Below are 25,456 nucleotides of genomic sequence, written 5' to 3' on the forward strand. Positions count from 1 at the left end.
CACTTGTAATTGATTAAAGCAGTATACTGCCTGGCTTGCATGCAACATTAACCAAATCAAGAACGAGAGGCTCCCAGCATCCCCTCGAGATCTCAGCACTGCATATTAATACTAATAATCAGTAGGTTAAACAGAAATACAAACACCCAACCCTTCTCCAAAAATGCCAGTGATCTTTCAACATATACAGGGCTCCACTGCATTAGCTGAAGAATGCCAATGCTCCAAAACATATTGTTAGAGTAAGTGCCCTTCTCGGGCAAGAAGAGGTTCAGCTAAGACACTGGTGTGTCTCCTGAGCTTTAACTCAATCCTGCTTTAACTCAAAGTTAACACGTTTATTTACATCAGTCGCTATCGCTTGAGTGCTGAAGGGACAAGTGTCAGGTTTTCTTGGTTTTTCAATGAAAAAAAAATTTTAAACCAGATATTCAGCCTAAGCAAAAGGCAAAAAGGCCAAGGTTGACTTTGGTCGTGCGCTGAACTTGAGCTCCAGGTCACTGAAATGAATTCCTCTGAAGCCAGAAAATGGCTCACACAAACACTGGCATTGGACTCAAATAAGGGAAAACAGACCAGCCAAAGTTTAAGTCAAGTTTATTTTCCACTTTTGGTATTTTTCAAATTATACAACATGCAGTCTGCCAGAGTATCCATACGTCTTCATTTTAGAACCCAGAAGAAACCAACATTTTCCATGGGCCAGGGCAGGGTTACTTCCAGATTTTTTGTTACATGTACTATATTACAGCATCGTTACTTGATATAAACTGCATTCTCCCCTTCAAACCACCAAGTTTGCCCACAGTTTTTAAAATGAAAGCTACTGTACAGATACACAGAGCCCAGCAATCATACATCTGCAGTACATACTACATACTTTACAAACTAGACATGAGTAATTCTACTGCTGCCCTCTTCCCCTCACCTCCACACCCAATGGCAACTGGTTAAGACGGATACATAACCTGCCATGTACAGTCTGACTCCACAGAGCAGTGCTCCCTGGCCCTTGCCCATAATGTTTCTAAAAAGTCTAAGTTGAATGTTAAGTGAAGCTGTTGTAGTCTATGATGGTTCCTTCAACTTGTTCAAGATATGCAGGGTGAGCCAACGAAGGGAATGAAGTGAACATGCCCCCTTCCTCGCCAATGAAAAACTTCCCCAACGTGTCTTCTGTGCTGCTAAAAACATGCACTGCAAAGAGGGGACTGTTGAGAGCTTTGATTTGCTTTCAGTTGCTCCTGCAGGAAAGAAGAACCCATAGCTCCTCCTTGAGTCCTGGTGACGGCTTGGTCTGGCCTTGGGCAGGAGTATCAGTTTCTTGTGTGAACTTAGGGCTTCAAAATACATTAGATGCTACGTTCTAGAGAGACATTCTTATCTCTCCATTTATCCCAATATTTCTATGAAGCCTAATTTAATCATATGATACTATTTCTTTTAAAACCCTTAATCTATCTACACTTAATGTTCTCCTTACCACTCGCCATTCAACAAAAGCCAACTGTACAGTGTTTAAAGAGATGATGCGCTTGTACAGAAGTCTCTGGTAAGTGGCCAGAACACATTTGGCATTAATATAGTTTAGTCTCCAACCATACCTCTGATATCCCCAACAGCATTCCTCTAAAGTAACAATCCACTATCCTGCAAGAAGAGATTATCTGAATAAACCACCTAGTATTCTCTTCAAGAATCAGAGTAAACATTCAAGAAGTAGCATGAAATATAAAATTATTTAAAGAAAAGCACACGTGCACATGTACACACACACACCCCACAAACACACCACTTACACACACACACACACACACACACACACACACACACTAGCAAAAAGCAGCATACAACCAATATATAACCATAGGCTTGAGCTTCAGAAGTGTGGCTTTTTACATTTAGAATCCAAGTGTAATGGAGTAATAGTCTAAAAAAATTAAAGTTGCATACATGTGGCTTTCTAAACAAGTGGCCTACAGAATATATGATCTCAAAATTAGCTTATTAATAAAGTAATACTTAAGAATCTGCTTGAACGTACTGTATGATCCATTCCAATAATCTGCCTGCTGGTCACAGTGAGGAAACTTAGTTTCGAGGTCCTATAAAGATCAAAGCTAGGTGAACTGACTGGCTGATCAGCAACTAGCGGAAGTATCTTTAAGAGACATCAAAGCCAACTTTCTCTGTGAATAAAAGTGAAGTGAATTTTGTGAGTCCCTGTGGAGATCAAGAAATACGGAACTACAAGTGACTGTTTCTTTGAAACATGAAAGGGCCATGCAATTCTTTAGAAGTAGAAAAGGGGTACCCAGGAAAAAATTACCTTGGAAAAAAACCAAAATAATCTATTAACAAGAGAGCCAAAAATAAATTATTGACCTTGGTTTAATTTCCCAACACAAAGTAATACAGTTGCATAACAGACAGTAGTGATATGACAATTAGTAATTGGTAATCTTCTCAAAGACCAATGTTTTAGCATCTAAAATCAGAGGCAAGGTTATAAATACGGCATATGTTATCACCTGGTAAGGGCTGCAAAACCTGTCCTACAAGGACCCTACTATCAGATTGCAAATAGCAATTGGGCAGTTTATACTGCACGAGTGCTGGCAACAACAGAAGAAAATCAAACAGAAGAATTTTAAAGATGCAAAATTGTCATCTTTTTCAAATAAATACTTCAGGTAGAATTCATCCTCTTCTCTCCTTACTCCTCTCACCCCCAAAACAAAACACACACACACAAAAGGCAACATTTAACAAATAAATTAAATAAAGCAGCATTGCTTTGTTAGGAAATTTTATACAGGATTTTGGAGGTGAATTCAGTCCTTAGTGCTTTCTCCTCTCTCTCTCTCTCTCTCTCACACACACACACACACACACACACACACGCACACGCACACGCACACGCACACGCACCTTGAACAATCTTCTGTCCACACAGCCACTAGAAAGCCCAACATCTCCCCCACACATTTCATTCCGGGGTGACAGCAGCAGGGCAGTGCCAGCTCACTCCTTTTGGGCAGGCACAGTAGCAGGAGGACGGGTGCCTTCACCGAGTTTGGTTGGTTGTCATGGACTTATCCTCAAATGTGTCAAAATAGTAGCAGCACAGAAGAACAACTTAATTGAATCCTTGTCATTTTCCCTGAAAACTTTACTACTTGGAAATCCATCATGTTCATATGCACACCAGGGAGAGTTGATTCAGTTTAGATTCATGTATCTGAATATAGCAACAGGTATATATTTTTTAAAATCCATCCATATTGATTTCTTCTAATTCTGCCTAAGAAGATAAAACCTATATTTGATGCCAAAAAGAGGACCTAAACAGTCAGAATGATGAGTTAAAATAACTTATTTGTGGCAACTTATTCATAGGCACAAAAATTTGTCCATTACACTCTCCCCGGGGCTTCCTCTTCAACTGCTGAATGATCCTGGATTTCGGCAGCAATACCCCCTCGAGGCTTCAGATGGTTCCCTAGAGAAAGAGGCCATCCAGATGCCATTCCAGGTGGATCAGGGCAAAGGGGGCAACCCCACTTCCACTCATCCAACTCTGCGGCATTTCCAGCACTTCTGAAGGAGTGATGCTCACACCGAGCTGGCTGAGACTCGTCGCTGCCGGTTCAATAGCAAACAACTCAGAGGTGAATTTTATGACTTTTCACGTTCACAGAGATGTGTTTGAATGAACAAATTCTACACTGCTGCTGTCAGATTGTTTTTCTGCCTTGAAGAAATTTGCTTTGCATTTTAACGGATGTCATACTAAAAGGTGTACTTTACAGATCCAAAGATGTGACCAGGGTATTCAAAATGCTTCCTAGGAGTAATTTGTTTTGGAAAAGTGTTCAGAATGAAAATTTTGAACCCTATAGCAGCACTTTTTTTGTTCCCTAAAAATATAAAGTGTCTATTTTACAGGAAACCAGACAGTTTCAGCAGAGTGTGATCACCTGCCTCCACGGCACTTGGTTGTCCCCCCGCACCCCCCTGAATGGCAAGTTAGGGCGTTTGCTGGACAGTGCAGGGGCCGCCCGAGACCACCCGAGGCCCGAGGCCCGAGGCCCGAGGCCGAGTCCGAGTCCGCAGCGGTGGTTCCCAGGAGTGAGTGGATCTTCTGTAATCACCCCTTCAGATTTCTCAGGAAGAGAGCGGTCCAAGCACACGTCTGCACACAGAACTTCTACACAGCTCAAATACCTGAAACGGGTGTACTGCAGATGGCTGGGTAAGCAAGTGGGAAAGAAAAGTGTGTAGGAGAGGGATTGGGGCGGGGGGGGGGGGGGGGGCGGGAGAAGGAATTGGTGATTAATTTCGTCCTTGACATGCTATGTGGAGAGTCAGATCTGTTGAAAGAGAACAAAAGAGAGAACACAGGTGTTAGAAGACACAATGGAAATTCACTCCTCAGCAAAAAAAAAAAAAAAATTGTTTATAGTTCTAGACATTTCGACCAGAGATGTCTAATAGAAATACCATGCGAGCCAACTAATTTTAGTTTTTGAGTGGCCACATTAAAAAGTAAAGAGAAACAGGTAAAATTAATTTTAATAATGTAAGATTTCCTTTAACCCAATAATTCAATATATTATCCTTTCAATATGTAAGCAGCATTCCGTGGTGATGTTGTACATGACAATATTATTACTGAGATGTTTCACAGTCCTTCTCCCGGTGTTTTCAATCCTCTGTATACCTGACCCCTTCAGCACACCTCAGTTTGCACTTGGCCACATTGCAGGTGCTCAGTCACGCGTGGCCAGTGGCCAGCAGATTGGACAGCACAGCCTCCTACTTACTGCTCTAGATTTAAGTGTGAAGCCCTAAAACATCCTCTCCCAAAAGCCACCATCTATTGAAACTATAGATAATCAGAGAAACAGGACGCACTTCCTCATTCCCAGGGGAACTCACACACCACTTCTCACCTTGCCAGCACCTGGGATCCCAAAGCAGGTCAGACACAGCCCCGACCTCAGGCTCTCTTGCCAAGACAGAGGTTCCCAGTCCTGAGAGGGATGCTTCCCCTGCCTGGGGTGACGGTTAGGCAGTGGAGCACCCGTGATTTCACTCCACTCGCCACTGGATGCTCGTCAGGTCTCCAGGATGGAAGTCTGGGCTGGTCCCGACCCAGAGGCCGGCCCTTTGCACCAACGCCCATGAGCTCAGCTTTCAAGAAGAAACTGAAGGGCGGCTTCCTCACCCCGGTGGAAGCCCCGGGCTGTCTGTGATCTTGCCTATGAGTTTTGGGCAGAACTCATGGTGGATGTTGGGAGGGTCGGGAGGGGAGAGAGAGAGGGATGGGAGCCTCATCCCTGTGGGAATACCTGGCACAGGAAATATGAGACACTAAGAAAACCCAACTGCTCTTAGGATAAGCAGGAGCAGAAGAAAATGGAAATCGTGTAGAAGGGGGAAAAGACTTAAAAAGAACTCCACAGCCTAACAAACACTGCTTTCTGTTTTTGCCTCTAGAAAGCTGTAACCAAATTTAGTGCTCGACTGTGGTAAGTATCTCGGATTCCTGCGACAATGCTCTCTTCTTCGCTAACCTTTTTCTCTCCTCTCCCCTGATTTATAAGTTATAATAATGTAAGCAACCTCACATATTTTGTATAAATAAGCAGGATATAAATTATAAAAAAGAGGAAAAATCAGGGCATGGAAAGGGATTATAAAAGCAGATAAGATCAAAGTGCATAGAAAAAAAACCCACGAGAAATATAGAATAAAAACTGAATAGGAAAAAGAGAGAGAGAGAGAGAGAGAGAGAAAGAGAGAGAGAGAGAGAGAACACAGATTCCTTTTAAGAAGATCGCCTCCTCGCTGACACAGAAGACACCCAGGGAGCTTATCTGTTAAGTACCTCTCTTGCTCCAACAGTATAATCATAGCGATTACAAAGCTCCCAATTAAAAGTGGTTTGAACAGCCTTGTGGGGTGATGCTCACACCGTGTTTAGAATCACAGAGAGGTTTTTCGTAGGGAAGAGCATCTTCAATGGCTAGCCTTTCTGCTGTTCGCTCATGTTAGGACCAGAAATCAGAAACCTCTGAAAGCAAGGTCATAGTTGTCACTTAAACCCATTGAGCTGAAAACCAGTAGCCCGGGAATGCTTTCTGAGCACCACACTGAATGCTCCCCACTCCCACCCCCCACCCAGTTCCTTTCTCCAAAACTATCCCAGAACCACTGATGGGTCCCCGTCAGGTGAGATGGTCTTCCTGCGTGCCTGGAGGCAGGGAGGTGATGAGCACATACCATAAACTGTAGGATTATGGCTTAACGTGACGATCGCAGGCAAGCCATGTTGACAGAGCCAAACGTTAGACACACAGACTCAACAGGGCGCCTCAGTAACTGCAGCAGACCATGAAGGGGCACGGTTTCCACGAGGCCTTTCATGAAATCCCCGCTCCCACCACGTGCAAGATTCAGCACGTTTGGCTAATAGCTCAGAAGGAACGGGGGGCCACAGAGGAGTCCAGTCACCTCCAGGAGGGCAAGAGAGAACTGAGATGGTGACAGGTGGCCAAAAGGAAAACACAGGCCCGCGACCAAGAAAAGGCCCTTCATTAGGAAGAGGCTGCTCTTCGCCCTGAGTTAGGCAGCCTTTCCAGCAGGCCCAAGAAAAACATACTCCGCTAGGATACTCCCATCTCCTCCCAACTAGCTGGATGCTCAGGTCCTCGGGTAAATTTAGGAGAAAAATGGATATAACTTATAAAGGTAAAGGTTAGTCTCAGCGGAAGGTGTTTCTGACTGTTGTCATCAGAGAGGGGCCATTAAGGCAGGCTGGTGAACCCTGAGGCCATTAAAAACCCAGTTCTGTCAACTCTGAGATGGTTCAGATCATCATCCACTCACATGCATTCATGCACTCATTCATTCATTCATAGCAGCATACTGGACCAAGTGACCAGGGTGGACTGTCCCTAGGTCTGTGCCAAACTAGAGATGGTGATTCAGAATGGCAATGTGTGACCAGATTTAGACGGAAATGAAACCACCTCCTTTAGAAGAGGTGGGGAAGGCTGAAGAAAGAAGCTAATTATATAAGGATTTTGCAAGAAGTATTTAGAGACACCCCCCCAACTTTAGCTTTTGCAATTGCTTGCAGTGGATTTACACTTAATCCAAACAGTACATAGTCTTAAATTCTCTTTTGCCTTTCTACAATTCGATCCCACGTTATAAGAATTACCGATCGTACTTTCCGCATCACGACTGAATACAAGTGGATTTATCTCACAGGAGCACTAGTGCAATCTGCTGGGGAGGAACAATTTCAGTTGCTCTGAATTTATAACTGAGAAACACGGCATTGGGAAGAATTCAAGTAGAGCAGCCCACTGCCCTGCGGATGAAATGAGGACTTTCTCCCCGGTCCTCCTGAGGCCTCCGAATCCGCAGCGCCAGACTCATGCGCCGCAACAGTGCCCCTGCAGCTACTTCTGTCCTCCCCCTCAACAGTCCTGCCTCCTCTATTCTCTCCAGGCCTGTCCCACAACCAAACACTGGCTCCTATTGTGACGGGTAACTTGTGCCAGGGACTCTGAGACTGTCTCTTCCATCACTCCATCTCATTCAATTCCCAGAGCAAACCTGTGAGGACAGGACTATGAGCAAAATTCTCCTGGGTCATAGTTTTCCTCGTTGTTAAATGGCCAAGAATCTTGTCTGCAGTGACAAGGCTGCGTTTTCTTCATGTAATTCAACCAAAACAACACTGCAGCAGACAGGACGCAGAGGCAGACAGGAGCACCCAGCTGCCATTTCTTAAGCCAAATTGTAGAGATTTGTAAAACATGTAAAACAATGCCAGTCTGCTGAATTTTTTTGTTTTGGAAAATAATTATTTTTCATTAAAAATGGCATTTCTGTTAACAATAGTAACATTTCAAATTTTCAGTGGTTTTTTTTTCTTTTTTGTTGTTGTTTGTTTTATTTCAGAGAGGAAGGGAGAGAGATAGAAACATCAATGATGAGAGAGAATCATTGATCGGCTGCCTCCTGCACACCCCACACTATGGATGGAGCTCACAACCCAGGCATGTGCCCCAACTGGGAATCGAACCGTGACCTCCTGGTCTATAGGTCTATGCTCAACTACTGAACCACGCTGGCCGGGCTAAAGTTTTTGTTTTAATTTCCAATATAAAACATATCAATAGATATAACCTACAAATATAAAAGCTCTTTGATGTCATTGGTACTTTTTAAGAACATAAAGGGTCCCAAAGGCAGGAAGTTTGAGAAGTGCTGCACAGCAGATCAGAGGCCTCAGTTCAGGATCTGCCCCCGACAAGCTGTGCGATCCTGACGGCTCACTCTGCTCGTCAGGAGGCACAAGGTAGGATGAGACCGGACTAGACAACGACGATGACATGGTGAACACGGTGCTCACCCTGTGCCAGGCCTCAAGGTCTCCGTCTAAGCCAGTGATGGCAAACCTTTTGAGCTCGGCGTGTCAGCATTTTGAAAAACCCTAACTTAACTCTGGTGCCGTGTCACATATAGAAATTTTTTGATATTTGCAAACATAGTAAAACAAAGACATATTTTTGATATTTATTTTATATATTTAAATGCCATTTAACAAAGAAAAATCAACCAAAAAAATGAGTTCACGTGTCACCTCTGATACGCGTGTCATAGGTTCGCCATCACTGGTCTAAGCGCTCTGTAGCGCGCATCCACGTGTTTAGTCCTCACAGCCTCCTGTCGGTAGGCAGTGACATGGGTCACTTTCTACAGAGGACACTGAGGAACACAGAGATGAAGTAACTTGCCTGGTGTGTGGCCACGCTGGGATGCAACCCCAGGCAGTGCACCTCCAGTCCCTGAGCCCACAACCACCCCGCTGCCCTGCCTGTAGCAAAGAGAAGCCCTGCACACACAATCTCGTGACTCAGTCTTTAATTGCTAGGGCTGTTGGAGCAGCAAGGTGAATGGCCCAGTGGATTAGATGTAGGTTGTGTGTGACTTAAGGACACCATGGGACCTGCTGTGGGTGAGGCTTCTCGGCTTCACTGCTTTGTTGGGCTAAATCTGAAAGCAAGTCCCTGTCTACCCTGCATACATGGAGTGAACCTGGTGCATCTAATATTCATATAAAATATTTTTAATTTGTGATTGAGTGTCAAAACCAGGAGAAAGGTCAAGGTGAACCCTAACAACAGCACAAGATAGGTTGGATCCAGGTATCCTGAACAGAGACAAGAGTAACAAGAAAAGACAGATTGAGTCAGAAAAGTCAATAGAGTGTAAGTGAGTAAGGGCCAGCTTGGGAGCTCGCCCTGAACCTGAGGATTTACCAAGGACCAAATAGGAAGGGCCTTGCTGCTCCAGCAGCCAGGGGCTTAAAGAGAACCCCATTCTGCCTGTGGAGTGGGGGTCAGAGAAATTGGAACTTTCTCAGTTCAAAGAAAGTAGAGCCAGAGACCCAAGTGGGCTTTAGTAGTGGGTAGTGAAAGTGGGGAAATGGCGGGGGGCATTCAATGCACAGGAAATCTGAGGTTTAATGCTAGGCTAGAAAATGTACCCTTAGAATTTCCCTCTAAGGGTACAGCTCACTGTGACAAGACTTCTTGTAGTAGAAAGTCATTTGCACATTCTCAAGTCTGGGCCAAGTGTGATAGGCTAAAGATCCTGGAGCAGGCACACGGGCAACACAGGGTCCAAGATCTCAGGCCCTTGGTCACAGCTGACTGGTGGGGCAGCAAAAGCCCACAGATCTTGGCTATGTGTCTGCTTCATCCCATCATGTAAGAAGTTAAAGACATTACTTTTATTAACAAAACCGTATATCTATATATATAAAAGGCTAATATGCTAAGTGTCCAATTGTCCAACTGGTCACTATGACACGCACTGACCACCAGGGGGCAGATGCTCAATGCAGGAGCTGCATGATGCGCACTGGCCATTTACAGAGAAATGGCACTGCATACCTGGCACCAGCAAAGCAACCCTCAGCTTCCCCCAAGTGAGACACAGGCCCCGCCACCACCTAGGAGCGACAGCCCACCAAATCATGGCTGACGCTGCCAAGACCCCATGGCACAAAATGCAGCCCACAGCCCAGCCCAGCCCAGAAACGGTGGATGTGGCCGCCAGGTAATGACATCACGTAGCAACACCCAGCTTCTTCTCCCTAGTGACTAGCCTTCTTACAGTTTCTTCAGCCCAGGAACACGACTTGCTTTATAGCCAGGTGCAAACATTTTACACTTTAACCAAATGTCTGTGAAGTGTTTTCCCGTGCCTCATCTCATTTGATCCTCACAGAAGTCCTGGGGTAAGTAGATAGGAGACTCGGTAGAATCCTATTTTCTTTTCATTAGCCGGAAAACAGAGATTTAGAAAGCTTAGACACTTGACCCAACTAAAAAGAAGTAAGAAATGGTGGACCTTGAAAATGACTTTAGGTTTTCTCACTGCGCAGAATATAGTCAAACACTGCTGCAGTTAAATATTTTACCCTTTGTTCCCCCCGTGTGAACTACAATAATAATCTGATTCATGTTGATATTTACTGCTGTGTTGCTCATAATTACCTGAAAGAGAAGTTGGGGTGCTTCACTGGGCTGAAAAAAATTTAGCTACATCAGAAAGCAGGTCTAATTAAGCAAGTTTATCCTATATAATAAAAGCAGAGTATGCAAATTGTCCCCTCAACTGGGAGTACATCTGAGAGTTTGACCAGGGGGCAGGGCCGGCTGGGGGAAGGGAGGGAGGCCCCAGTGGTGGCAGGCAGCCAGGGGAAGGGGGGCCCCGGTGTGCGAATTTTGCGCACTGGGCCTCTAGTTCTATATATATAAAAGGCTAAGTTGACTGACGCATGCATGATACATATAAAGCTCTCACTGGCACCAATCGCACACATGTGTTTCCATCTGTCATTGTCGATCATGAATTTGGTTGACACTTCTATTATAAAGGAAGGGCAGGTTGTAATACTAAAATATTTCTTCTAATTAATTTCCTTTCAATATGCACAAAACCGTGCACTGGGCCATTAGTTCATAATAAAGGCCTAAAGCAGTGACACCTGAAGCAGACAGAGCCACCTGCAGTGACTGTCACTGGTCCTGGGAAAGGCGCACCCAGGCTCCTCCGATGGCTCTTCGTAGTCACGCCCCCTGGGTGGCCCTGCCATAAACCGCAGAAGTCCTTTTCCAGGGCCGTTTTCTTTATGCTTCAAAACATGAAAAACACCTTCTACAAATGCGAATTGCTTCTTCAAATGTCCTAGAAGAGCCCCAATTGGGTCCCTTCTGACTCTACTGCTGTGATTTTACCAAATAAACGTTGATAAAAGTTTATCAAAACTTTATTAAATAGGACATGGTTTCTAGACTTAATATGTATGATTTTAATAAAAGCGCAGTCCTCAGATCAGGCTCTTCCTCTATATCAGCACCGTGAGAGGCATCCTGGGTCTTTGGTTAATTTTATAATATTTCCACTTCTATGCTTATCTTACCACAGAAATCTGAAGCATCACTATGTGCTACTGCCAATGGTCCCGCCGACCGCCTCGTGGCTGGCATCCTGTGCAAGCCCACACTCGCCTCTGCTCTGCCCAAGTTGGTGCTACTCCTCGCGACTTCAACTGTCTTCATCTAAAGGGGAGGAGCTCTCTGCAGGAAAATGATGTGCTCCAGCCCCGGAAGACAGAATGACCCGCAGGCATGCTCTGATTCTGCGGTGGCTTTAACAGTGAAAGGGGGTGGAAGAGTTGAGTCACGCCATGACACACGGAAGCAGCACAGGCGTGCCACACACTCAAAGTCACCGCACTGCACCTGGCTCTTCATGCTCGGCAGGATCATCTTTCTCTCAATTATATTAACTTTGGTGATTTAGAGTTTTGATTTGTGGCTTCATTTTAATGTACCTTCTAAATTTGTTTTGACTTGACGGTTGTGTAAGATCTGTAAGTATAAGGAGTGTATAGTGTTTTAAATTTTCAAATATTGACATGGCGTACTAAAATAACTTAAACTCTGGGACTGTGTGAGAATTTTATTTCTTTAAAAGTACTCTACTTACTATTCAAGTTTGAGAAATAATGGTCCAAACAGGAAAACCAAAAGAACACCATTCTGCCATAAAACCTTTCAGAAAACAGCGGTTTCAGCAATGCCCCACTGGCGCCATCTGGTGGACACATTTGAACAAGCGCCCACTGGCTTGCTAAAGCGTGGCCAGGAAAGGAAGACAACTGCAGGGCTCTCAGAACCAGGGAGCTAGACAAGTATTCCAATGCTGCTACGTTAAATGTGGGGCCTCGAATAATGCCTGAGAGGCCTATCTCACACCTCGTCTCCAGCTCACAACTCCCACCTCCCTCTCAGCCGATATCCTGGCTTACCTGCAAGAAAAGGCATGCACTAAGAGAGCCCTATTACCTCCCTGTGTGCCCTATCCAGCACCTTGGGTGCAGTGTCACCTCTGCTCTGGACCCAATACTCCGTACCTGTAATGCTCCTACATTATCCATGTCCCCTCACAGCTGGATCAACACCATCCGCATACAGATAAGCTGCAATAGCTCCCATCTTAAAAAAGAAATGCAAACCCCTTCTTAACCCCACATCCTCCATTCCTCTGCCCATTCAAATAAAACTTGTCTGGCCAGCATGGCTCAGTGGTTGAGCATTGACCTATGAACCAGGAGGTCCTGATAGGATTCCAGGTCAGGGCAGATGCCCGAATTTCAGGCTCAATCCCCAGTGTGGGGCGAGCAGAAGGCAGCTGATCAATGATTCTCATCACTGATGCTTCTCTCTCTCTCTCTCTTCCTCTCCCTCTCTGAAATCAATAAAAATATTTTTTAAAAAATAAAAAGTAAAACCCCCTTGTAGTCGCAGCTAATTGGGCCACACCCCCTTCTGCTGAGCAGCTCAAGTCACCTCCCTCTGACTTTCACCAACCATCCAGTCTCCGTCGTCATCTTCCTCCGGCTCTGAGCAGCCTTTGACACACCTGACCATCTTTTTCTAAAAACTGGGTGTCCACCTGACCTCACATTCTCCTTTGGTGGTGCCACCTACCTTTTCCACAGGTCCCCAGGGCCTAACTCCCCCAGGCCTCTGCCTCTGTCCACGCTTCCTCCGGGCTGCCTCCTCCAGACCCACTGCCTTACACACAATCCCCACCACCTCAACCCTGACTTTTCTCCTCAGCTGCAGACGCACCAATCCAACAGCCTACACAACACACACACGTGGACAGTGAGCTGGGCTGATGTCTAAGAGGCATTTCCTAATCAGGATGATAAAAGCCAAACTTGCAGTTTTTCCACAAAAACTGCTGATCACCCAATTTCCCGTCATGCTAAAGGTAACACTTACCTGGTTGCTAGGGCCCAGACCTAGGAACCACCTTTGAGTTCCACCACACAGCCCTCTCCCCTCCACCCTCAGCTCTCACACACGGGCTGACTCTACGCACTTGCTGCCACCACATCGGCTCAATGCTACCCCTTCCAAGTGGACAGCAGCAACCGCCGCTAAGAAAGCCCCTACTCTCAGGCCCCCACCCTTTCTCCGAAGCCCAGCCCATGGTGGCCCTTTCCTATCATGAACCAGGTCCCACCATTTCCATCCCAAAGCCCCGACACCTAGATTCCACTCTAAACTGCTCACCGGAGCCTCAAAGCCTCATTTATCAAGTCCCCACCTCCCTTCCCAACAGCCCGAATTAAGATGGTCTCCCCTGTTCTCTGTGCTTTAGCCTGATCAGCCTTCCTTGGCTCCTCAGATATGCCAGTCACTCCCACCTTCCACGAGTGTCTGTGCCACTCTGCCCCAGGCCACTGGGTGGCTGGCTTTTCATCATTCAGTTCTCAGCTCAAATGTCAGCCCCTCTTTCCACATAAGCATCCTCCATCTCTATTCCATGACCCTGTTCTTTACTTTCTTCAGTGCAATAACCACTATTTGAAGTTACCTTGTGTATGTGCTATGTCTCTCCAAACAAGCATATCACTACACACGAACAGAGCCCTCTGTGTCTCACTCCCTGTTAAACCAAATACAGAGCAGGCTCTCTATGCCCATTCCCATTCTTTGGATGAGGAAACTGAGGCTGAAAAAAATCATCCTCAATGTCACATAGGAGTAAAGTCAAGGCCAGGCCTGGAACCCACATCTGGCCAAAGCCATGCCCCATGTCCTTAGCTTGCTGCATGTACTGCCCATGTCCAGCTTTTGGTCTGAAAAAGAGGTTCCTCGTCCCCGAGATTTAAGTTTGATTAGATAAGAGCCAGCATTGCCCTGGGTTCTTTTGTTTTCTAAACCTTGATTTCTACATCTTCAGTTCCTCCGAAACCTTGAAAATAAACCAAAATACTTATTGTGATTCTAGTTCTTGAACCTTAACATGAAGCAGAAGAAATTCCCAGAGATATTTAGAGCCATCCGCGTGCTGTTCTGGCCCCACAGGACTGGGAAGAGGGAGCAGGTGAAGTCACTCCACCCAGCGCACACACGTTTCAGAGCAAGAATCCCAAGGGTTCGGAAAGGCCATCGCAATGTGATCTCATCTAAACAATGAATTTCACATTTCCAATTATTTCTTTAAAAATGATTTAGCATTTCCTCACTTCCAATTATAATTCTCCACTCCATTGGATATTATCCTTTTTTTTTTTTTTTTAACCTCTGCTGACAAATGCCAGTCTTTTCTTACAATTGTTCTTTCCTTAAAAATAGTCAATGTTCTTGCCTGGCTGATGTTGCTCAGTGGTTGAACGTTGACCCATCAACCAGGAGGTCATGGTTCGATTCCCTGTCAGGGCACATGCCTGGGTTGTGGGCTCCATCCCCAGTGAGGGAAGAGAGGTGAGGGGGTGTGCAGGAGGCAGCCGATTGATGACACTCTCTCTTATCATTGATGTTTCTATCTCTCTTTCCCTCTCCCTTCCTCTCTCTGAAATTAATAAAAATATATTTTTTTAAAAAGAAAAATAAAGTCAATGTTCTTGTTTATGACTTTCAGATAAATGATAGTATCTTTAAAATCCTTTATATCTGCTCATAGCAGCAAACAGGCTACTCAGACATGGGCCTTCCACACCACACTCAGTGGTTATAATCTACTACAGAGACTAAAAATTATTTTGTAACAACTGTGTGAAATAAAGGAGATTATAAACCAACATTTCCCAACTACCTACTTCGTACCCAGTACTGCACTGCTCATGAATATTAGAAGCTGGCGTTTTAACTGAGCACTTGTTATACGCCAAGCAGCTTAGAAGCCATGACCTCATTTAGTCCTTGCATCAATGGCAACGGCCCAGGGAAAGGACTCTCCCCCTTCCACAGAAGAGGACACCAGCTCTGAGGTGAAATAACCTGAAAGAAGCAGAGGACCCGACACTGACCAGGTGTCTAAGGCCAGACCTGCAACCATACCGCCTCCCGGTAATGGGAAAGGGCCTGTTCATGACGTGGTGAGAAAAGCACCCAACCCAGGAGTTGTACATATTTATGAAGCAGGTCGAGGAGCTTCCAATTTCAGACAAAATCATCAAAACCACTCATAACACTTTGAGTAAAGAAACAAATCGCCATGGTGGGTGAGGGCATTCTGTTACTTTGAAAGTCTCACCCGACCTACTGCTTTTCCATCTTCAGGGTGAGAAGAGGGTATCCAGGCAATGAATGGCTAACATGCGCTGTGGGTACCTCCCACACAGTGTGGGTCTGGCAGGCCTCTGTGGGACAGCATTAGTGAAGTGACCACTGCACAGTCTCTGGACCCGGAGAGCACAGTCTCTTGCTGGGAGCCAAGCACAGACACCTGTCTGCAAGCTCACCTCAAGTGGGCAATGCAGGTACTACATCCAGCACAGCTCTGTTGCATGCGAGGTGTTCAGCAAATGCCGAGTGCTGGGTGCCCACAAGCATTCATCTTCCTGTCCTCAGCAAAGAAACACTAGTCCTACTTAGGGCGGTGATGCACCCAGCTAAACGACCACCTTTCCCAGCCTCCCTTGCAGCTAGGCATGGCCGTGTGCCTCAGTTCTACCAGAGGGATGTGGGCGCCAGGACTGTATGGCTGCTTAAATAAGGAAGCTAATTCAGTGGGAGAGCTGCTTTTGCCTCATCTCTGCTTCCTTTCTGCTTCCTATGCTTGGAACGTAAATTGTAGCAGTCATTTTGGTGGCCTTGAGATGACCTTGAGAAAGGGAGGAAGGTATTTGCTGAGGACAATGAGCCTAAATTTAAGAGGCTAGCTTTCTGTTGTGACAGACCACTTCAAATTCCTTATGTAACGGAAATAAACATCCATCTTATGTAAGTCATAGTAACTTTAAGATAGTAGATCTCAAGCTTTGGTGGCAAATGAAACACCTGGGGTACTTGGTGAAAATACCAAGGTCCACTACAGCAGGAAGCCCGGGGAGGGTTGGTAGGGGGGGAGAAGGGGGGGAGTGGTGGTGGTAAGAGATCAACCAAAGGACTTGTATGCATGCATATAAGCATAACCAATGGACACAAGACACTGGGGGGTAGGGGAGGCTGGGGGAATGTCAAGGGGGAAAAAAAAAGGGAGACATATATAATCCTCTTTGTAATACTTTAAGCAATAAAACAAGTTTTTTTTTAAAAAAAGAAAATACCAAGGTCCAGGTCCCTATGCTACCTCGATGAGCCTGGGTCCCTGGGTGCCAGATGATGCCAACACCCCCCGAGTTCAAGAACCAGTGCCGTAGGCTTTTCTGTGCTAAGCAGCCCAACTTGACCTTCCAGGTCCATTCCAGTGTTAACCCCGACACTGACCACATGGCAGGCAAAGCAATTTTATAATATCTGATTTTATCTGCTTCTGATTGGAAGTGGAAGTCAGATCTGAATGGGGTGGGCTGCTGCCAAGTTCATGTCCTACCCACCCTTCTCGGACATGGCAGATGGCGGGGGGCACGCGGCCTGCTCACAGCTGCCTCAGCCTTCCCTGCTGTTCCTGCCCTGCTCCTCGAATAGTGCCCGGGTGGGGCCGCCAAGCTTCCTCCTCGGAAGTTTTAGTCTGAGCCTGAGCAGTGCCATCATCTCCCGAGTGAGGGCTCCGGCCTCCCTCCGTTCCCCGTCCTTACCGTGACGCAAAAAGGGCTGAGGAGCTGCTGCTCTCCTGAGTGGCCGGTCACTGAGGTTTGCTGTGCAAACCCGCCCCCTCGCACACTAGCTTCCTCTGTGGGGGCTCAGAGGTCAAGGCCAGCATCCACACGTTACTGGTTCAAAGTCAGTTTTCTGGCCACCCTGTTGTCTGTCTGCTCTACTAACCAGCAGCCCCTGTTCTTCACCTCGAAGTACAGACGGACAGGCTTGTGCTCTTTTCCTCTCTCTTCCAAAGTTTATTACCTCTCCCCCCTTTTTTGCTGTAGAGCCATATTGGGCATGTGGGTTGTAGAAAGAGTCATTTACAGTCCACTGTCTCAAAGGAAAAACTGGCCTGGATCCACCCAAATATACTAGTCGATTAGCATAGTTCTTAAACACTCCATTTGTTGAGTTCAGATAGTAACTGTAAAAATATGACTGTCATTATCTGGTTCTTGCTTTATATTCAGTTCCTGAGACTTAATCACCCATGTCTGTCTGTTCTGGGTACGAGCAGTTGACAAACGGGTAATGCCCTTTTGGATGCCAGCTCCGGCGGGGAGTCCCACAGACAAAAGCAAGCTCGGGTGACTCATTCACCACACCCTCGCCTGTCTCTGGGGGACCCGGCGCCAGGTGGCTCAGCTAGAAGACCCCGGGGCACTAGATTGAGTTGAGGATAGGCCTCGGTCCCTGACACCTGAACCCCAGGGCCTGTGGGAGCAGAGCTGTCTCCTGTCTGCTGCAGGTCCACACACACGTGGGAGGAAGCCAGGCAGGGGCAGGGCTCTGCCCCAGACAGAAGCCACCCAGCACCAGGGACTTACTTATTTATTTCTGGTAATGAGTGGAGCTTGATGAGCCGCCTCCTCCCCCTCGGATGGCGTGAACGGCTGTTGGAGATGACGCTGGGTAGTGTCCGGGCCGGATGGGCTTGGCTGTGTCAACCAACAGAAAGGAGAGAAGAGGCGTCAGAAAGGACTCAGAGCCACGCCCAGGTACCTCCAGGCCACAGGTGAAAACCAAGGCAGAATTCTTGTCAGCATTACTGTTCTCAGCCACCAGAGCCTCTGAAAGCAGGTTTGCCTCCTATTAGTGCAGGGAGCTAACCCAGGACACCAATGTTTAGGGGACAGAAAGAACTTACGTAGCAATCATTTTTATTCAGATCGAGGAAAATGAGAAACAAAGGACTTTCAGTTTGGGTCTGAGGCCGACCCATAGGCCCCCATGGGTTCCGAGGGCATCCGTGAGCCCCTAAGTTAGATGCGGAATTCTGCCTGATATCCCTTTTCTAGGGAGAGGGTCCATAGTTTTCAGTAGGTTTTCTAAGGGTATAAAATCCAATAAGTGCAAAGGGTGAAAAGATCCAATGAGCCACTAATCTAAAGTATAACCTGAAAACTAGAAACACGAAGGTGCTGGTTTAAAAACCTCTGCACAGCACTATCTGATGGGCAATAATAGTACATGCTGCTGGAGATGCTTCAGTTTTCTAAAAAGCCCTCCAGAGATCGTCCCTAAATCCTGTTTATTCCTACAGCTCTGTCCTGGGAACATGACTTAGCAGCTATACTCCTTCCCTGTGTGGGGAGAATGCCCCAACCCAGGCCTTGCACTTAGAACCGGGAGCTCACTGACGCCAGGCCTGGGAGCCAGGACATCCAGACCTGCATCTGCAAGCAGCTCTGCCTGAGGCCCTGGCTCCCTACTCCTCGTAGTTCCACCCAGGACAGGGGCCTTCAGGCCTTGCTGAGAAATAGCTGTATATTCTGGTATGTCTGACAGGGTATCCTTTTACAGCCCAACACTTCTGCCTAAGCCCAGGCCAGCCTGCCTCTCAGCTCAGCAGTTCTGAAGACCACAATGTACGCTGGGATCTCAGTGTAAGGACACCCCCTTCTCCGGGATGGGTGCAGGTGCTGGGATGGGCACAGCGGCCTGGGTCCTGCAAGCCTGACCATCTGTTCCAGAACCACCGCCAGGTGGCCTCAGAGCACCAGGGCTCCTGGCCGGTGGAGACCTCACCTTTAGCAAGGGCCCAGGTGAGAGGCACATACCAATCTGGGCCGAGTGGGCCCTCCGGGCCATGTTCTTGGCGCGCACGGCCTCCTTGATGCGATCCACCTCCTGCTGGTAGCGCTTGCGGTCCCGCATGGCGTTCTCCTTGGCCTCCTTCAGTGCGCTCTCCAGGGCCTTGACGCGCTCAGCCGTGGCGCGCAGCCGCTTCTCCAGCTTGGGCAGCTCACAGCGCAGGTCAGCGTTGTCCCGGACCAGCTGGAGTGGAGGGGGAAGGGGCAGTTACCAGGGAGCACCCACCTCGGGGGACAAAGACTGTGACAGGAGCACAGCTAGAAGCAGACTCTGCAGCTGAGTGACCACCCCTGCTGGGCGCAAAGTCCACATGACCATAACCTCTGGGAAGAGCAAAGGGATCCAATTACTAACTATGCGATCCACGGTGCGAGGGTCTATGTAAAGCCAGTCCCGCCACAGGAAACTCAGGCTCGGGCAGGGTTTGCTTCCTCTCTCCTGGGAGAAAGCATGCTCCGATGTCAGCGTGTGAAAGCTGAGAAATGCCCAGCAAAGGGCTCCGTGCAAGGCGAGAGTTAGGCCCTCGCAGGCCTCCTTCCACCAGGACCCACTGTCCACAGCAGCGTGTGGCTGGGACCTGCTCTGCCACACATCCCGGGCTAACAGGCAACCCGGGGGGACTGCTCTTTTCTTTCACCTGTGAAGACACTCCGTTCAGAAGCAACAGGCTCACTCTGGGCCCAAGCTCTATCATTCCCTGGCCGTGTAACTGGGGGTAAGTCATTGGGCCACCACGGTTTCTCATCTATAACAAAGGGCATAATAGGACCAAAGCGGGAATCTAAGTGGATAAAAAAAGTTTTGAAAATCGGAATGTGCTCAAAGAAGCTGTCACCGTGTATGCCCAGCGCCCGTTCTGGGGCTGCCAGGGAGCAGTAAACATTCATTGAGTCCATAGTAAAAATGTTCATGAATGTCAGAGCCCTGCTCCCTGACAGTGTTTACGTTTGTATTTCTGTCAATAACTTGCTTCAATAACATCAGCCAGACTGAATCTGCAGTCCTCCCTCTGAGGAAAAATGACAGCATCAGTAATGGTGAAGAGCCGTAACAAGTCAAAGAGAAATGACATCCCCTCGGCCATCTGGCACTTGCATCATGTCCCAGTGTTTAGGATTTAGGGAAAACAGCATGAACATTCCAGCATTCAACAGAAAGGAGGCAGCTAAGCCCTAAATCACCACTGCTCTCTGCGACTCCAGACAGACTCAGGGCATTGCAAGAACCTGAGGGGGTGCCCCAGGGGCAGCAACAGAGCAGAGGGGCCAGCGATGCTCCCAGCTCCCCGCCCAGGGCCAGTCTGCCTCCTTGTCTGTGAAAGCAGCCGGCCCGGACCAGCTGGGCGGTGCCCGCTCTGCCTTCTGTGGAGCTCTGGGGCATCCCGGGAGACACCAAAGCCCGTTGGGGACCAAGGTTGGGGCTGTAGGTGGCGGGCAAACACAGAACTGAACATCCCACTCCCCACACCCAGAGCTCGAACTCAATTCCTCACATTGGCTTTGATGAAATACAGTATCTTAGATAGAAGGGAAGCCATGGAGGACTGAAGGATTTCACGGGCCTCCTGGCTCTCCAGCTGTCAGAGCCTCTGCCTGCAGTGTGGCCAATGCAGCGGGCTCCGCCCAGGAGAGAGGGCCGCAGAGGGACCGGCACAGCTCTCCTACCTGTTTGTGGACCTTCGTGAGCTGCTCCAGGTTATTCTCCAGGAAGGAGATTTTCTGCTTCTGGGCAGCGCTGCCCCCGCCATCATCGCTGTCCAGCTCCACACTCTGCGTCAACACCAAGGGTCAGCAAGACGAGCCTGGCACTGCCCACCCTCTGCCCAGCTGAGTGCATGCCAGACTTTCTAAATCTCCCTTTAAAAACTCCCAGTCCCTAAAGGCTATTCCGGAAATGAAAACAAGCAGAGGTTCTAAAAGTTTAGACTCAACAGCCTCTCAAATTAGTTCTTTGGTTGGTGTCAAAATGTTAAAATGTTATTTTTTAGAGGTCTGAAAAACAACTTCAAATCTGCTCTTGAAAGATACAGATTAACTCTCGGTCATATATATACTTCTCCCTTGCAGGTAGATAAATACTTTTCTTTTCAAAAGTGTCTCGCATGGCATTCTCCCTAAGACTCATTAAGAAGAACCAATGTGGAAACATAAACCCAAGACCTAATGCTGATTTCAAACATCGCAGCTGGGCAAGTGTCCATGCCCAGTGGGAGGTCTCAGTGGCCTCGGCTGTCCCTTCAGCTTCCACTTCCATAAACTTCCTTAATGAATTCACCTCCAATGTGTCACTACTGCATCCGGGCTCTTACATGATCAGAACTTGAGATTGGCAAAAGCAGTGCCCTGCTGGCAGCGCCAAGCTGAGCAGCCAGGCAGGTTAGGAAAAGCGTGCAAACACGAAACGGGAAAGCGTGCTTGCTTCGTCTCATTACACATCCTCTCCTCCTGAGCGCATCTCAAACCTGGGTGTCCTCAGTCTGAAACTGAAGGAGGATTTGCTAGAACCCAGATTGCTGGCCCCACCCCAGCCTCTGGTTCAGTGGACTGAGTCTTGGGTGGGTCTGAGAATCTGCTCATCCAGCAAGTTCCCAGGCGATGCTGACACTCCTGGCCGATGACCACACTTGGGGAACCTCTGCTCCTTCCTCGATTTTTATAGCATGAAATCAGGGAGGTCTGATCTCAAGCTCTTCGCCCTCCTTCAGACCACTTTCTCCCTCAGACTGACCCTCTTCAGCTCTTGTCACAACCTCTCGTCTCACTCTCCATCACCTCTGCTCTGCCCTCTCTCCCACACCTGGTCTAGGTCTTATGGCCATTTCTAGTCTGATGATTGTGGTCTCTACCTACCTGCCTGACCACTGCCATGCAGGCCCTGAAATCTCCCATCATCCTCTACCCCCTTTTCTTTATTTTTATTTCCAGGCTTCCAAACTCAATAGAGCCATGCTGTCAGGGCCACGGCAAACGCCTGCTCTGACTCTCAGCTGGACACTCACACCGCTGCTCAGCAGTCCTGTTCCTCCTCCCTGGCAAATCCCCCCGCAGCTGCCTGAGCCTTCCCTAGTCTCCTTGCTTCCCCACGCTCCTCCTTTTGTATTGACACTGAGGACGGAGCCTCCACATGAACTGAGATCAAAGCTGTCAGTGCATCTCTTTCTACTGTTACTACTTCCTGCCAATGTCTCCACCTTGGCTTCTCCACTTCTCTCTGGGAGAATGTGCCCCTTCCCCTTAACACATCCATTATGCTAAGATTCTGACCCTACCAATGACCTCCTTATTTATGTATTTCACTTCTTTCCCTTGGTTCCTTCACATAGACATGCATGCACACATACACGCACACATGTGCCTACACAGGCACATAATGCACACACTTTCTTAAGTATAGCTTCCTCCCATCCTATGAGGCCTCTGGATACTACCCATGGCCCCTTGTCCATCGCTTTTAAACATCTTAAAGAATAGCCCCATTGCTGCTTCCACTCTCCTCCCTGCTTGAATCTCTTCCAGTTGCTCTTGGGGTTCTCCATGTGGCAACTTCCCGAGATCAGTGTGTAGAAGGCGCACAGATGTGCATTCCAGTCCTGCCTCTGGCTCTCCCCAGCTGTGTGATCTTGGGTGAGGCATTTAACCTCTGAGCCTATCTCCACATCTGCAACTCAGAACACTAAGCACCACACATCTGGCTACTGGGAAGAGCACATAAGACATCGGGTGTTACCGTGTTTTAGACACTGTGACCCCGCCCCCAGGGGCCTCTGCCTTCTCTGTGCTGTCCCTGCAGTCTGCACTCTGGCTTTCCCACCGCAGCCAGATACACACACGCACTCACTTGAAATGAAGGCCAGAGAAAGGATTACAACCGCCTGTCACTAAGGAGGAAAAGTCAGATGGCAAAGCGTTCCCGAGTGATTTCTGCCTCTAGCACATTCTTTTAATAACATTCACTGCCATGACGTAATTAATGTTTAAGCATAGCCAGCTCGATTTAAGCAATGATACTTCATCTGAAAAGGATCCTCTCCGGCACCTTTTCTTCTCGGTCCCATTCCCACAAAACAGGCTCACCTTTTTCACCCGGGCAGTCAGGTCCTGGACGAAGAGCTTGCGGAGGTTATGCAGAGTCTGTAGCTCCCGAGACTAGAAGGGAAGTTGTGAATAAGACGCATGAGCGGGGACGCACTGAGGTATAGCACACTGGCTCTCGGCCACCCGCTCTCAAGCCCACGGTCAGCAGCCATGGTGTCCCTGCACCTCCCCTGGCTGGCCCACCACGCACGCCCACCCCACTGACCTGGCGTCATCTCCGCAGCACCCCACGGTGCAGAGACTGGGAACTCGCACAGCGAACTACAAACTAGAGCAATGCCAGCTCACTTGCTGTGTTCTAAGTGGGACATTTTTTCCCCTCAACCACAAAAATTCAAAAGTTTTCTCACCAAAATTCCTGGGGGCTATGTGACCAGAATGGATTCCTTTTTCCCTCTAATTTCTCACTGTTTTGTCCTCACATGCACATTATATATAATGTCAACAAGGTCAAATGAAAAGTTAGCCACACATCCTCCGACCCTTACCGACAGTGGTCATGTTTCTGCGCGCACCCCCACCTCCCACCGTGACCCTGGTCCGTTTGCTTTGCATCCCTGAGCGTATGGATGAGGCAGACTTTCTGCTCAGGTGATCCCAGGCAACCTATCTAACCTCTCTGTGCCTTAGTTTCTCAGTTTTCTTATTTGTAATGTGAGGACAAAACAGTAGCTGCTTCAGAGTTGTTGTGATCAAGATGAAATGAGATGATCTTTATAAAACTTAGGACAGCTTCTGGCACACAGTAGGTGCTCAGTAAACAGTAGTTAGTATTAATTTATTGATGCATCGTACTTGACAGCCATTTCCTCGTTAGGCTCTCATTGTTTCCTTTCATTGTGCTGGTTCTTCTTATAATTTTCAGGGTAACTAACTTCGTAGGGGCATTTTTTCTTCATTTTGGATTATTTTCTACAAATGAACCCTTAGGAATTTGATTGCTGAGACAAGAGCCTGAGTCGAACCTGGGGATCTTTGCTAAGATCAGAAAATCCTTCCATTCAAGTCTCCAGGTATTGTGATTAGTTCCTTGCAAAATATTTTCCCATAGGGAGAAGAAAGATAAACTCGCATTTATGTTTTTCTGTTTGTCTAAGTTGACCTACTTTGACAAAAATGTCAAGGGATGAAGCTCATTCACGATCACAGAAAAAAAGGAGACAAGCTAAAAAGCTATGGAAACACTAAGTTTCTTGGAATAAAGGTTCTACGTTAATTTAGGTCTTATTATTGGGTCCAACTCTGCCATTCTGTGTTGAAATAAGAAGCACTGAAGTCAATTGCTTCCTCCGATGAAGTAAATTGCTTTCCCCAGGAAGCTAACGGGTCTGTCATGGTGACTACTGTGCACATCAGACCTGTCCCAGGCTTAGCCACCTCCCGGCAGGTGCAGGGCGCAGACAACTCCCCACTCCTGCCCAAGGAGCGAGCCCACAGCCCCGCCAGGCACATTCTCCCTCCCACGACAGGGATTTTATTATTGACTGAACCGTAATCACAGAAAAATTTTCCATTAGAATCGCTACCACATCAAAGGGAAATGAGAAGGGACGGCCTGGAGCCCGGTGAGCATTTCCATGGGCATAAGTGCAAGTGTCACAGAACCAGAGTGTGGTGACGTTCCCTCTGCTTGTCTTTCAGCGAATGCAGCAGTTTGTGGGGAGCAGCTAAAGACCTTCAAAGTAGTTAGAAGTTATGCTTACACACATGCATGCTTAGGCAACTGTCATTCAGCCCCTTGGCAACAGCTTTTCCTCCATCATCATTCCCCACCTGCCCCGACCTGCTCCCCTCAGGACCACTCCCCACCCACAGGCCACTGCCCTTGTGTGAAAGCTCAGAGCTCAGCTTCCTGTCACCGTGGACAGTGAGAGTGGGACTGTGAGGTGGAAACAGGAGGCCCATCAATGGGGCAGGAGGAGGTCCAGCCCCAAAGCCCAGACAAAGTGTCCTATGAAAGCCAGAGGGCTGCCTGGGAGCCAGGGACGGCCTGTCCAGCGTCGTCCCCTGCAGTGGGCTTCAGAGTCCCACCCTGGACACAGGTCCCATCCCCGGCCCGGCCCAAACACTCGGGGAGACTGACAGGCCTTGAGCAACTGGACCTTGACCTCTGGGTGCCACCTCCTG

General features: G+C 47.8%; 1 protein-coding gene and 1 long non-coding RNA gene across 2 annotated transcripts in view; one reads left to right on the plus strand and one right to left on the minus strand.

Annotated features, from left to right (window-relative positions):
* Positions 1-580: 580 nt before the first annotated feature.
* KIF5C (kinesin family member 5C) overlaps positions 581-25,456 on the minus strand; it is a 150,343-nt gene continuing 125,467 nt past the window's right edge. Inside the window, exons 22-26 of the mRNA XM_070423040.1 lie at positions 23,309-23,380; positions 20,900-21,004; positions 19,202-19,418; positions 17,969-18,079; positions 581-4,373 (exon numbers count right to left, since the gene is read on the minus strand). Coding sequence (XP_070279141.1) covers positions 17,973-18,079; positions 19,202-19,418; positions 20,900-21,004; positions 23,309-23,380 — 501 coding nt within the window. The 3' untranslated portion in view covers positions 581-4,373; positions 17,969-17,972. The remainder of the gene's footprint in view (positions 4,374-17,968; positions 18,080-19,201; positions 19,419-20,899; positions 21,005-23,308; positions 23,381-25,456) is intronic.
* On the plus strand, positions 3,953-12,013 carry LOC139015330 (uncharacterized). Its single transcript, XR_011472432.1, has 3 exons — positions 3,953-4,255; positions 5,503-5,534; positions 11,521-12,013. It is a non-coding gene; the product is annotated as an uncharacterized lncRNA (long non-coding RNA).

This window comes from Myotis yumanensis, unplaced genomic scaffold (assembly GCF_028538775.1).
Source record: "Myotis yumanensis isolate MYYU_CA2020_CCGP unplaced genomic scaffold, mMyoYum1.0.hap1 SCAF_8, whole genome shotgun sequence".
In the NCBI taxonomy this organism is placed as follows: Eukaryota; Metazoa; Chordata; class Mammalia; order Chiroptera; family Vespertilionidae; genus Myotis; species Myotis yumanensis.